Source organism: Danio rerio, chromosome 16 (assembly GCF_052040795.2).
Source record: "Danio rerio strain M-AB ecotype USA chromosome 16, GRCz13ab, whole genome shotgun sequence".
NCBI lineage: Eukaryota > Metazoa > Chordata > Actinopteri > Cypriniformes > Danionidae > Danio > Danio rerio.
The window spans coordinates 40,150,794-40,164,926 of NC_141036.1; the positions used below are offsets into that span (position 1 = coordinate 40,150,794).

Consider the following 14,133-nt stretch of genomic DNA (forward strand, 5'->3'; position numbering starts at 1 on the left):
CGTGGGAACGATGGGGTGGGGGGAGAACTACCATTAAAAACACAGGCAACAGAAACAGCTACACACAAGCTATAATAAATAATGTGATGGGTGTTTTGATCTGAAACTTTCCAGACACATTCTGAAGACACAAAAGACTAATCTTAAATCTTAAAAAAGGTTTAAAATAGGTGCCCTTTAATTTTTTTTTTTTTTTTTTGGGTTCTGTTGAAAAGAAAAGAAGGTATTTTGACTGAGGAATGTTAGAAATTCGTGCAGCCATAGAACTAAAAAAATACTTGGGAAGTCAATGTCTATCAGTTATTAACATTTTCCAAACTATTTTCTTTTGTGTTCAACAGAACAAAGAAACTTAAATGAGTTTAAATTAAGTGGATGGTCAGTAAATCATGAGAGAAATGTCATTTGCAATGTTTCTATGAATATCATGAGTTTTCAGGATAAAATTGGAAAACACTATCGGTTGGGATTATGGAAAGAGGAGGGTGGGTCAGTCAATTAGTCAGTAAGTCAGTCAGTCAGGTGACAGCGGCCTATTGTGAATTTACACAAGAAAACCAGGCGTGAATGGCACAAATTTGAGATCTCAATAAGCGTACAAAGCGGTGGATTCGCTAAAACAAAAACAGCAAAAAAACTAACCTTGTGGGAGGTTTGTTGCTCTCCAGAAATGTATATAGGGGTACGTTTTCAGAATGAGCCTAGGTTGGAAGATACCTATAGCAATGTGAATGCAGTTTATCTATAATGCTGCTGTTTGTCTTTCAGTACATTTATGAGAGGAATGAGAATGGAGACAAAGTGGTGCTGGGTAAAGGAACCTATGGAGTGGTGTACGCTGGACGGGACCTCAGCAATCAAGTGCGCATCGCAATCAAAGAGATTCCAGAGAAGGACAGCACGTATGAGCATTTTTTCTTTGTTCTTTAATATTTTGAGTTGAATTTAAATGGCCCCTATATGACTTAAAAATATCCACATAAAAAAAAAACTTTAGTAGTGTGCTGTAAAAAAGCTTTTTCACTACCTGACAAAAGTCTTGTTGTCGATCCAAGTTTTGAGAGCAACAAATAATAACTTGATTACTAGTTGATCATTTGGAAAAAGTGGCTGAAGGCAGATTTTTCTGATGAATCATCTGTTGAACTGCATCCCAATCATCACAAATACTGCAGAAGACCTATTGGAACCCATATGGACCTAAGATTCTTATAGAAATGAGTCAAGTTTGGGGAAAGGAAAAATTATGGTTTGGTGTTACATTCAAGAGAGATCTGTAGTGTGGTTGATACCTCAGGCTGCTGATGTTGCAAGACATTTATGCTGCCAATTACATTACAAACCACAGGAAAGGGGAAATTCTTCAGCAGGATATCAATCCTTTTCATACTTCAGCCTCCACATCTAAGTTCCTGAAAGCAAAGAAGGTCAAGGGGCTCCAGGATTGGCCAGCCCAGTCACCAGACATAAACATTATTGAGCAAGTCTGAGATAAGATGAAGGAGGAGCCATTGAAGATGAATCCAGAGAATAAATGAACTCTGGGAGTCCTGTAAGAACACTTTCTTTGCCATTACAGATGATTTTAATTAATTAAGTTATTTTAGTCCTTGCAGAGATGTATGGATGCAGTCGTCCAAGCTGATGGGAGTCATACACAATATTAATTCTTTTCCACTGCACCATGACTTTATATTCTATACTGTACATTATTTCTGTTAGGTGACAAGACTTTTTTTTTAAAGCCAGACCTTACTGTCCTAGTTAAATAATTAAAATTAAGGAACAATCATATTTTATTTTTGTAAAACATTCATAATCTAGAGGCCTTTGCCTTTTATATAAGCCACTTTTGACATGAAATGAATCAGCTTGAAGTCAAGTTATTATTTGTTGTGATTGGATAGGCGACAAGACTTTTGTCAGGTAGTGTATTTCACTAATTTCACACATTCTTTACCAACTCTATACGTTCACAGACACAACCTTGTGTGTATTTGCCATGTAAAGTAAAAGAAGTGACATCAAGCTCAGTGATGTGTTGTTCGTCAGCTGACATTTGTACTCTGTGTCTGTGTGTGCAAAACATCAGGAATTTTAAAATGACTTAACTTTCAAATGCATGCAGATGTAAAGAAGCCTCTTCTAGAAAGAGCGTGAAAGCAGCAGCCTCATTTGCATTTAAAGAGACACAGATGAAAACAGAGTGTTTTTGTTTCAACCCAATTAGGGGCATTTACAACATGATTTAATAGATAAAAAATTTAAAGGTATTTTGAGCTTAAATTCCATTCTTTGGAGACCTATAGACCATTTCAATGTGGTGATGTCATTGGCCCATGAACATGTCCTGCTTGTTCTCAAACTATTACATTATATTTATTATTATATTTATATTTATTTATACTATTACAACTGTAACAAGAGGCGATTCAATCATAACTTCAAGAGTTCCCACTTAGATATGCTTAGAGTTAATAGCAGGTCTGGCATGCTGTCATTGGAGAGAACCCTGAGTTCGAAAATACTTGAGCCCAAGGCTTCCGCCGGGTCAGTAAGCATATAAGTGGATCCAAGATCAGATAGGTCTCGAGAGCTCCCCCTTAGAAAAAGGAGGAAAAGGAGGAGATGGGGTGGAAGGGGGAATTCTTCCAAAACGAAGATAGAGCAGTAGGGTGAAAATGATCTATTTATTGTAAGCTTGGATCACTCTGATTGGATTATTACTGATTACATATGAGAAGCCAGTTGTGCTCAACATACTCCTCTCGAAATTAGTTTATGAAACTTAACATCAAGTTAAATCAGCTATCTGAACCTTATTTATCAATATGTGGATTTTTCTTGAATCTTGGAAGCTATGGAAATTAAAAAGGTAAAACAGGAAATATGTCAGCATGTATAAATATCCGTTGTTATTTTTTACATCCCTCAAAATGGTCTATATAATCAAGTTGAATGACATAAAAAACAAACATAACTTAATTCCGTTTATGTAGGTAAAATTTTGTTTGCATATGTCTGAAAACATACTATAACTCAACAACTGCTGAAATATTCCCCAACTTTAGCAAATAAAACTAATTTAAATATAATTAATATTTACCCTAGAAACATATATAAATTAATATATTTATGTTAAACATACAATAGTAATAATTAAGAAATATTAAACTTTGAAGCATTTATTAAATAAAAAAGAATTGTTACCCCTTTAATAACAGGTTGTTTATGCCAAATCTTGATTGACACACTGTTGATCTGCTTCAATACAAATCCAGTGCTTGTTTGTTGGCCTCTGACCGTGTTCAGAGGTCCCTGTGGCCCAGTAATGTTTGTCCTTTGAACTAATGCTTGTTTAAACTGTCCTCACATGGACACTTAGCAGATGCAGACCTCTCCATGTGATTCAATATTGCCGCTCTGTTGTTTTGACCAAATATGCTCATAAAACCCTTATTATTGTGCATAGATGACCATAATATTTACTTTTTGTCCTCTATTTTGGCCTCATTCTTGTCTTTTTTTTCTCTTTCTGGCTCTCAGCTACTCTCAGCCGCTCCATGAGGAGATTGCTCTGCACAAGAGGTTAAAACACAGGAACATTGTTCAGTATTTGGGCTCAGTCAGCGAGGATGGCTTCATCAAGATTTTCATGGAGGAGGTTCCTGGAGGTGTGGTGTGCTTTGCTCTTTTTTTTATCATATTCTAACTTAAGTTTGTCGGGTGTTAGTATTTATGTATAAAGGTCCATTCATCCCAAGTATGATAACTATAAAAATAACGATAAAGATGATGTTCTAGAAACCCTTCTACATTTAAAATAACAGACCATAATTGTAACCGTAAAGATATCGAGAAATTATATTATTGGATCACTTTCAGAACTTTTTTTTCTCAGCTATTTTTGACACTATTCTCTGCACCTATCGAGTCAGTAAAGGACCACAGACACACACACCCGTAGTCATCATCATCATCATCCCCACCGAACACACGTTAAAAAGTTCAATTTGTAGAATGGAGTTTGATTTCTCATGTAAAACTGTACAGGGGAGAAGCCAGTCAATAAAGTTTATATTAAATCTTTAGCAGTGTTTGCATGTCCTTTACTGCATAGAATTTATTAAAATACTGTAGAAGCAATATAACATTCATTACAAGTTGATTTAAAAAGTACCAATTGCATTTAGTGTTTTTTTTTATTTATTTCTTAAATTTTTTTTTCAGTTTTTTTCCACTTTCCTAGTGATGGGTTGCAGTGGAGGGGCATCCGGTGTAAAACATATGCTGGATAAGTTGGCGGTTCATTCGGCTGTGGTGACCCCTGATTAATAAAGGAACTAAGCCAAAAAGAAAATGAACAAAATAAATAAAAGATTATTTTCCATTTATATATTTCATTATTGAAGATTTCTTAAAAACTGTAAAAATTTAATTCCGTCTCGTTCTCGTGAACCCAATCTCATGTCTCGTCTTGTTTCGTGGAGTAAGCGTCTCTTCACTCCCCTACTGACTACAATCACTAAATTCCTTTGATTAGAACAATATACTTTTAATTAAAGATTACACAAGCTGGATTCACTGGTCAGATGCGCTAGTAGCCCACTGAGGACATCTGCTGGTTACAGGGGCTAATGCCAAATAAAACGTCTAAACTAAAATTAAATGGATTTTTTGCTTTCATTAGAATAGATGCAGATATATTTATCGTTATACTTATGCTTGGTGTAAACAAGGCTTTAAGGTTATCCATGTGCAAGTGTGACAAAAAAATGACAAAATTGACTTTTAGAAGATATAAGCATTTAAACCTTACAGTTCTGCAATAAGAATCAACATTTAACAACATCATGCACTTCATCTCAACAGATCTACTGAGAGCTGTGATGGAAATTCAACGCAGTTGGCTATTATTTTAAAAAGGGGAGGGGCTTCTCAATGTTTTCCGCCTGTCTTTCTATTTAAGTTACTTCACAGAACCTTAAACTTTTTCTTGTTTGATATTCCTTGGTTTTGAGGAAGGGTGTGTTGTGTGTAATGTTTGTGTGTGCTGGGTAGGTCTCCAGCTGGGAGTGTATTGGAAATATGAAACACTGAACAAAACAGACCAGTTCAGAGAATGTTATGCTTGAGTGAGTGGCATAACGGTCATCTAGACCAGGGAGTGTGATAGCCCTACACTTTCTCTCCAATCAGCAGGTTTTACACTTTGATTAAATACTGTATATATTTATAATAATTTGTGCATTGATATTTAATTCAGAAATGTCAACATACTGAGCTATGAAAAAAAGTTAAATCCTTTGCAAACAATTATTAGTTCAATATTTGACAAGCTTTTGTTTGACAAATCAAGGTCAGTATAGTGTCAAACCACCCTGCAGGAAGCTGTTTTGTTAATGTGACAGAATTGAAAGAAACAGGAAATTATGTAACTGTAGACCCTTATGGGGAGATCAGTATAATATAAAAACAACAGCTTCACAATAACTGCTTTTACATTTATCTTTTTAGTTACTCAGATAGAATAAAACCGTGTCATGTTGTAATAAAAAATTTAGAAAAATAATAATTTACAAAAACCCTTTTTAAATAATGTAAGATGTGCGCACTTACAAGCATTTAAGGATTTTTATTGCTTATTTACTACTACTTATTATTCTTCCGTCTTCTTTTTCCTCTGAGACTAATTTCTATATGCATCTCCTCCTAGACTGTTCATACTACAACCACCAAATTAACTCCAAACCTCCAAACTGGTCTGACTGGAGTTGCTATATCTTTTCCAACTGATCCGACTTACAGTTTTCTGAAAACTGACCCGGAAAATTCGGGAAAGTCCCATTGACTTAACATTGGACTAAACTTCATGACCTCATAATTTTCAACCAGACTGTCATTCAGACTAAAGGTTGGGCTCATTTACCTCAGACTACAGATCTGTCAATCACTGATGACCTTTTAACTTATAGCCACACCCTAGCAACCACTTACGGCACTCTAGCAACTGTCCTATAGACTTCCATTGTAAAAAAAAAATGCTATTGACTTTACATTGGACATACTAACAACATACCAATTTATACTAACAAACATACTAATGTTTGTATACTAATCCATACTAGAAACATGCTAATTCATACTGTAAACATACTAGCAACATGCTAATTCATACTAAATTCATGCTAACAACATGGTAGTTTATACTAGAAACATTGTAACATGCTAATTCATACCATGCTAGCAACATGCTAATCTGTGCTAGAAACATGCTAGCACATATTATAATTTATATGCTAATTTGAGCAACTACTTAAAACATCTTAGCAACCACTCAGAACACCCTAGTAACCACCTTACAACGACTTGGAACACCTTATCAACCACCTAGCAACACATTAGCAACCACCTAGCAACACTTTAGCAACTACCTAGTAACCAGTTACAAAACCCTTGCAACCACCTAACAATGACTTAGAACACCTTAGCAATCAATTATCAACACATTAGCAACCACTTAGCTACCGCCTAGTAACACCATAGCAACCACCTAGCAACACCTTAGCAACCACCTAGCAATGCCTTAGCAACTGCATAGCAACCACTCAGAACACCCTAGCAATCATCTAGGAACACCTTAGTAATGACCTAGAACACCTTAGCTACTGCTAAGCAACACCTTAGCAACCACCTTGCAATGCCTTAGCAACCATTCAGAACACCTTAGCAAATGCCTAGAAATGTCTTGGCAACCACTCAGAGCACCCTAGCAACCACCTAGCAACATCTTAGCATACACCTAGAAAATCCTAGCAACCAAGTAGCAATGCCTTAGCAACCAGTCAAAACACCTAAGCAACACTTAAGTAACCACTCAGAACACCCTAGCAACAATTCAGAACATCCTAGCAACCACTTAGCTACACCTTAGCAACCACTCAGATCCCCCTTATTAACAGCTTAGCAAAAGGATGCCAGTTCATACTAGAAACATGCAGACATATATGTAATTATAACTGCTTCAAACTTCTTAACCACATCAATTATTTAAACTTTAAAACTACTTCAAACTTTCAGACGAGGCTTTTTCAAGCCACCTTAAAGTTTGTCTGCGAACTTTACTTTTCTAGTTAAACCTAAAATTGTTGAAAATATAATAATTAAATATAATAAAATATAATAATAGTTTAAAACTAACTTTAATGCCAAGTTTGCATTATAAGAGAATGTGGATTTGAATATGTATGGCATATGTCTTGACGTTTTTATTGACGTGCATTTATGTACTTGTTTACTTGTATCTGTTTTTACAGTGTGTGAGCAGGTAGACAGATTTAGCATTGCTATTATAGAGTGTGGCTGTAATGAGTCAGCTGTGATATAAATAAAATGCTATTGGTATAAAAAGGGGAGGGGCTATGCAATATGTCCTGTCTTGTCTTCATCTTTCAGTTTATTCAGTTACGTCACTCATTGAACCCCGAATACTGCACATTTCAAGACACTTGATTCATGTGTTGTTCTTCATTTGCAGGAAGCTTGTCGTCTCTATTGCGATCAAAATGGGGTCCTCTTAAAGACAATGAAGCAACCATTGTCTTCTACACCAAGCAGATACTGGATGGATTGAAATATCTCCACGATAATCAGATCGTCCATCGAGATATTAAGGTATTAAGCTTCCTTTGCTTTCATCTACAGTTTCCTCCACAAATGCTGGCACCTTTGGTACATATGAGCAAAGAACACAGGGGGGAAAACAAGTCTTTATTTTTAAACTTTCTTGTCTTTTACTGCAAATATTAACAAAATGCTGAAGATGATTTCGTTTGTTGTTGTTGTTTTTAAAACATTTCAATCAGTTTGTGGTGATGTTGAATTGTAGTTTATTCTCCAGCTGTGAATCTGAGATTTTTGACCTCTGGACCACCCTGACAGTGCAATTGGACAAGAGGGAGACATGTTCCATCTTCCAGGCAGATTCATGACACTTCTAGTTAACTTAAATTTAGCATTATTAATGATGAGTAAAAGTGATGAAGTGTTTTTGCTCTTTTCTTATAGCCGGTTCACATTTTGTGAAGCTCAACAACATTTAGCTTCAAATCACAACTCCATTCTTTGGCTTTACCCATTCTGATGAATGACTGAGGGAATTTGTCCTGCCCTAGATGTGTAGCCCTGTGAGACCGCAAGTCTTGATTAAGCAATTTCCTGTTCCTCGTCAACCAGATGTACCAACATGTAAAATATCAATAGGAATACACTTTCAAAATATAGAAGTTACTTGCATGTTTCACAGAAAACAAATATTTTAAATGTACCCTGATTTTCTGTTAGAAAGTTTTTAACCCTTGACTCTTAAATATTTTTTATTATTATTATTATTTTACTTTTGGAGCTTCAGTGAGCATTTGAACCTCCTGTTAATGGTTATTATTTTCTCACTGACTTTATGTAAACTTATTTTATGTGAGTTGTAATATATTATTCAGGCTTGTTGTAAATAAATAGCAGCTTGCATTTTGTATCCCTAATATACACAGAAGTGCTGGTCATATAATTAGAATATCTTCAAAAAGTTGATTTATTTCTCTTATTCCATTCAAGAAGTGAAACTTGTATAATGTATACATTTATTCCACACAAACTGATCTATTTCAAGTGTTTGTCTTTTAACTTTGATGACAACTAATGAAAACTCCAAGTTCAGGGTCTCAGTATTGAAGACGCATGGTGCCTCACACTTATCAGCTAATTAAATCAAAACACATCGGCTGTTTCTCAATTCCAAAAATGCAGAAAAAAGACTTAAGCTGCGGTGACACCTGAGTTTGTGTGTGTGAAATTCTGTCGTATGGTGCTGTGAAAAGGGGCGGGGTTAAACAAGATTATTAGACATTTAAAAAAAGCGAGCGATTGCTCCATGTTTAAATTTCTGTCCAGAGAGGTCGTGTTTTGATCCTCGACTGGTCTCACGTTCACCAAGCTTGAACTTTGCTTTCCGGTTTGACGTATTCGCGTGCGTATGAATGGAAGTCTATGGGGAGAAAAGTCAAGTGTGACAGCAGCTTCACGTTCTTGTGGAGGCCGGTCTTGCCAAGTTACCTCGAAGGAACGAACTCTGGAGACCACGAGAACAGAGAACATGTCCTCTGAGAAATTAGATGCTGACTCTTGCCTGGTTCTTTTTGATGGTCACAGGACCTTCACGCTTTTTTAATGGAAAATTATTCAAAAATTGCAGCATTCATACAATGATTTATTGTTTTTCCCCTTTTCAGTATACATACTGTGCATAAAAACATCATAAATATACTTTGCACAATACAAATGAAACAGATTTTTAATACGAATTTTCAATCCTTTATTAAGGTTTTGATGGTAATGTTTATTTTCACAGTCTCATTTAGGGCAACTCCTGAGGTAAATAATTTATATTTCTGAACTGTAAAAATAAACCTATATGAAATGCTGCACTTCCAACCTCCTTTATTCAGTCGCAATGACTTCTGGGACTTCTAGAGCGATTTTGGCGGTCAAGTCTGCATCGACACATCTTCGATACCAAGAACACATCGGGGAATTTTCACGCGTCTTCCGTTTTTGCGGTCTTGAGTTTTGGAACTGAACTTTGGCAGTTGATGATGACGTAACATGAGGACACATGATTAATGAAGAATGCTTATTGAGAAACAGCCATGGTGCCACACTCTAATCAGCTGATTAACTCAAAACACCTGCAAAGGCCTTTAATCCTTATGTACTGTTGGAGATGTTTTCATCCACTCTGGTGTGATTTTGAGTGTTTCAGCTAGCGGAATGACTTTTGTTAACAAATCGTATTTTGAGAAAATGCTTTGAAAAAAAAAAAGCCTCATTAATACACTCTGGGCAAATGTTCTGCCCTTTTGTTGTGTTAGGGATGAAAACATCCACTGAATTAAACTGCTGTAAAAATGCATCAGATAAATATATATAGTAATATATATATTTAACTAATTTCTCAGAGGATATATATATATATATATATATATATATATATATATATATATATATATATATATATATATATATATATATACTTTTTTTTTGCATAAATCAACCATTTGTCCTGATCAAAACTACTAAATTGCTTAGAAAACTGCAGGAAAACTGGCAACTTTTTAATTGCCAAATTCCTAAACAATGTCACTGATTGGTGAAAAACACATACACAAAATTATGTATTTTAAATATAAAAAGGATTTTTTTTTAACCTTTTATCAAAGTCTTAGACATGTGAAACAACATTGCCTTTGATGCATTGTTTTTGATTGATTTTCATTTGTTCTCCCTAATTTATTGTTGGTGGTTGCTTTTGCCCCATTGACTTTCTCTATAACCACTTTTTTTTTTTTAAAAACAGAACCCTGACACCATTTAATCATGCGTTTTTGATTGTTGGTGGTTTTTCCTGTTGGAAAGAATAAAAATGTGTAATTTTTACTGTTGATCATCAGTTTGCACCATTAACCCTTTAGATAGGCCTGTGCAAAACTTTTATATGGAGTAAAACAGCTAATTAAATTGTGTGTGTGTGGAAGTGTGAGAGTGACCTTTGTACACTTGAACTTGATGTGTCTGAGAAAATATAAATATGCATCTCAGCTCTCAGAGCTACATGGAGAAAACTAGACTGTGTATTTATGCGCCATCAAATGTGGTTATAATGGAAGTCAATAGGGCAAAAGCAGCCACCAACAGTAACTTAGGGTGAAAAAAATGAAAATCTAACAATGCATTAAAGCCAACTAATTGTTTACATGTCCAAGACTGTGATAAAAGAGTAAAAAAATCCAATCCATAACTACTTTTTATATTGAAAATGAGTAATTCTGTTTCTGTTTTTTCACCAAATCAGTGACATAATTTATGAACTTGGCAAGTGAAGAGTTAAAATCCCGTAATTTTTATAAACATTTTGTAGTTTTGATCAGGACTGAGTTTGATTAACAAATTTATGCAAAAAAAAGAGAGAAAAAAATATTAATCTGATGCATTTTTACTGCAGTTTAGTTCAGTGGATGTTTTTATCCCAAACATAACAAAAGGGTTGTCAAATTACACACAACTTCACCTCAACCTAACCCACATTCTAACCCTAACCATATAGTAAGTACATGTAATTCATTATAATTAGTAAGTAAATAGTTACACTGGAACAAGGACACCCTAAAATATATTGTATCCAAGTTTATTTCACAGCCTCTTTGCTCATATTTACCAATGGCACCAATATTAGCGGAGGACACTTGATCTGTTCATCAACATATCGTTTAAACCGCATTACTCTTCCTCTCACCAGGGTGATAATGTTTTGGTAAACACATACAGCGGTGTGCTTAAGATATCCGATTTCGGCACCTCTAAGAGACTAGCAGGAATCAATCCCTGTACAGAGACGTTCACAGGTGAGTCTCCCAGCACATACTTTACTGCTTCTCACATTACATTATGTACTTTGCTGTGTTTGCTTTTCAAACTCCTAATGGTTCATTTGTGCGCAGGGACTTTGCAGTACATGGCTCCAGAGATCATCGACCAGGGGCCTCGTGGGTATGGAAAACCGGCTGATATCTGGTCTCTGGGCTGTACTATCATTGAAATGGCCACCGGAAAGCCACCCTTTCATGAGCTGGGAAGTCCTCAGGCAGCCATGTTTAAGGTGCTTTGGGTTTTCAAGCAGGAATCTGGAGTGTTGTTTTAAGTGGATTGTTATATAACCAGGTTAAATGAGCTGTGAGGTTTATTTATGTTACGTTCTCACATTCCAACTCGATTTCATGCTCATTGGATGCTTATTAGATTCAGTGCAAGGCCTGGCATCTGTGTCTGAAGAAAACAGACAGTTTATGCTAGGGCTGTGCGGTTTTGAAAAAGATATCTAATAATAAAAAAATAATAAAAATAATAATAATTATATATATATATATATATATATATATATATATATATATATATATATATATATTATTTATTTATTTTTTGACAGATGTTGTGTTTTCGATTAGATTTGCGATTTAGTTTTGTAGTCAAGCTTCAACTCAATCTGTATTGTAGCTTCTTACTGCTAAAATGCAGTGAGTGTTAGTCAGGCCCAGATTGGCTAATCGGGAGGATCGGAAGTATTCCCGGTGGGCCAGTCTGTTTTTTGCCCGCAAGAGCCAGTGTCTCTAGCTGCCTGCACTCTCAGCAGGTGCACTTTTTTTCTTTCATTCATTCATTCATTCATTCATTCATTCATTCATTCATTCATTCATTCATTCATTCATTCATTCATTCATTCATCTATTCATTCATTCATTCATTCATTCATTCATTCATTCATTCATTCATTCATCTATTAATTCATTCATTCATTCATTCATTCATTCATTCACTGTCATTTATTTATTTATTTATTCATTTGTTTTAACATAGCCTCACTCTTTTTATTCATTATTTTACCGCAGCTCCACTCTTTTTATTTATTTTCTCGCAGCCCCATGAGCAGAATGCAGCCAGCAGGTTAATGGTGACGTAATAATCATTTGACTCCCCAACAGTGGCACCTTGCTTACCAGCAAAATCATTTGTTAAGAGATACGCGAGAGATTGAATGATTGATTTAAAAATTAATGATAAAAAGCGCAAAGGTGGTGCTGAAAAGACTAGAATTTAAAAAGTCGAGTGTATTTTGTCGTTAAAACAGATCAAAATTGTGCTCACTCAATTGGCTAGTAAGACTGTCACTCAGACGCCTGGCAGGGTGAAATTAAATTATACATATTTCATATTGCAGCTTCTTGCGATAGCTAATCGTAACATTTTAAACCGCAATTGCGATTTTGATTTTGATTAATTGCACAGCCCTATATAAATAATTATTTAAGAATATTTTATTAATATTCCCAAATATTATTTATTTTTTATACATGCTATTGTTTTTTAAAAACATATCATATAATATATTTTATATTTTTATTAGTTTGTTAAAAGTTAATTATATGGACATTTTTGTATTGCTTATTCATTTACATTCTTATTGTAATTTGTTTTCTGTTTTTGACATTTCCTTTATCATTTTTTTTAAATATCTATAAATTTGTATAATATTACTATTATTATTAAATGTTTAAACAGAAATTTTTTCCTGATTTAATTAAACAGTTTTAGTTTTAGTCTTTGTTTTGTGTTTTTGCCTTCTTTAAAGTCTATGGGCTCTATTTTGACGGTCCATGCGCAGAGCGCAAAACGCAGGGCGCAAACGCTTTCAGGGCGTGTTAGGACGCGTTTTTGCTAATTTAAGGACGGGAAATCTGCTTTGTGCCATAGCGCATGGACTAAAAGGGTTGAGTTTATTTTCTTAATGAGTTATAGGTGTGTTTTGAGAATAAACCAATTAGAGTCTCATCTCCCATTACCTTTAAGACCCAGCTGCGTGGCGCCAAGAGCGCATTCGCTATTTACAGGACGCAAAGTAAGTTTAAGTGGAAAAAATGAGCATTTCACAAGCAAACAGTTAACAGTTTTTTAACAAAAAACTGTTAAACAGAGAATCTACTGCGTGAGAATGAGACATATTGGATCTACTTTCACTTTCGCTCTTGGATAGGAAAACCTTTACGCACAGACATCAATTAGCCTATAAATAATTAATTTAGTTTGTTAAGCGCAAAGATTTGGTTCAAAACTATTTCTAAATTCAGTTCTAATTACTAGCAAACGAATAAATGAACAATAATGACCAAGTGTGGTCAAAATACTGAGTTATTTCCAAATACACCTGCCATGCCCCATATGGTCTTAAACCTGACAGGTGGGCAAATCTAAGCTTGTTTTTAATAAAACAAATATAAATATGGATATAATAAATAATACTGCTATTAATAATAACATTATACAAAAGCAAATTGTTATGAATGAACTGAAAAAGCCTCCCGAGATGAAGAAGACATAAAGACATGATTTTTCATATTTATGTAGGCTAGAAAATAATATGTTTTGTAATATTTTAATCCTTTATATTTATATTCTATATCTATTCTTATTATATACTATATATATCCTTAATATTTAAATGTTTTCATATGTAAAGATATTTGCCTA

General features: G+C 34.7%; 1 protein-coding gene across 5 annotated transcripts in view; it reads left to right on the forward strand.

Moving 5' to 3' along the window:
• si:ch211-1i11.3 overlaps nucleotides 1-14,133 on the forward strand; it is a 52,353-nt gene that overhangs the window by 22,955 nt on the left and 15,265 nt on the right. For 3 of the 5 annotated variants that reach the window (XR_015511703.1, XM_087287402.1, XM_087287403.1), the window contains exons 14-18: nucleotides 769-902; nucleotides 3,547-3,674; nucleotides 7,538-7,674; nucleotides 11,351-11,456; nucleotides 11,553-11,710. Coding sequence is in view for 2 of the 5 variants with exons in the window: in XM_087287402.1 (XP_087143528.1) it covers nucleotides 769-902; nucleotides 3,547-3,674; nucleotides 7,538-7,674; nucleotides 11,351-11,456; nucleotides 11,553-11,710 (663 nt within the window). In the remaining 3 variants the exon portion in view is untranslated. Of the gene's footprint in view, nucleotides 1-768; nucleotides 1,055-1,883; nucleotides 2,087-3,546; nucleotides 3,675-7,537; nucleotides 7,966-8,045; nucleotides 8,541-11,350; nucleotides 11,457-11,552; nucleotides 11,711-14,133 lie in introns of those variants that run through there. The other 2 variants (XR_015511704.1, XR_015511705.1) reach the window with 2 other exon arrangements.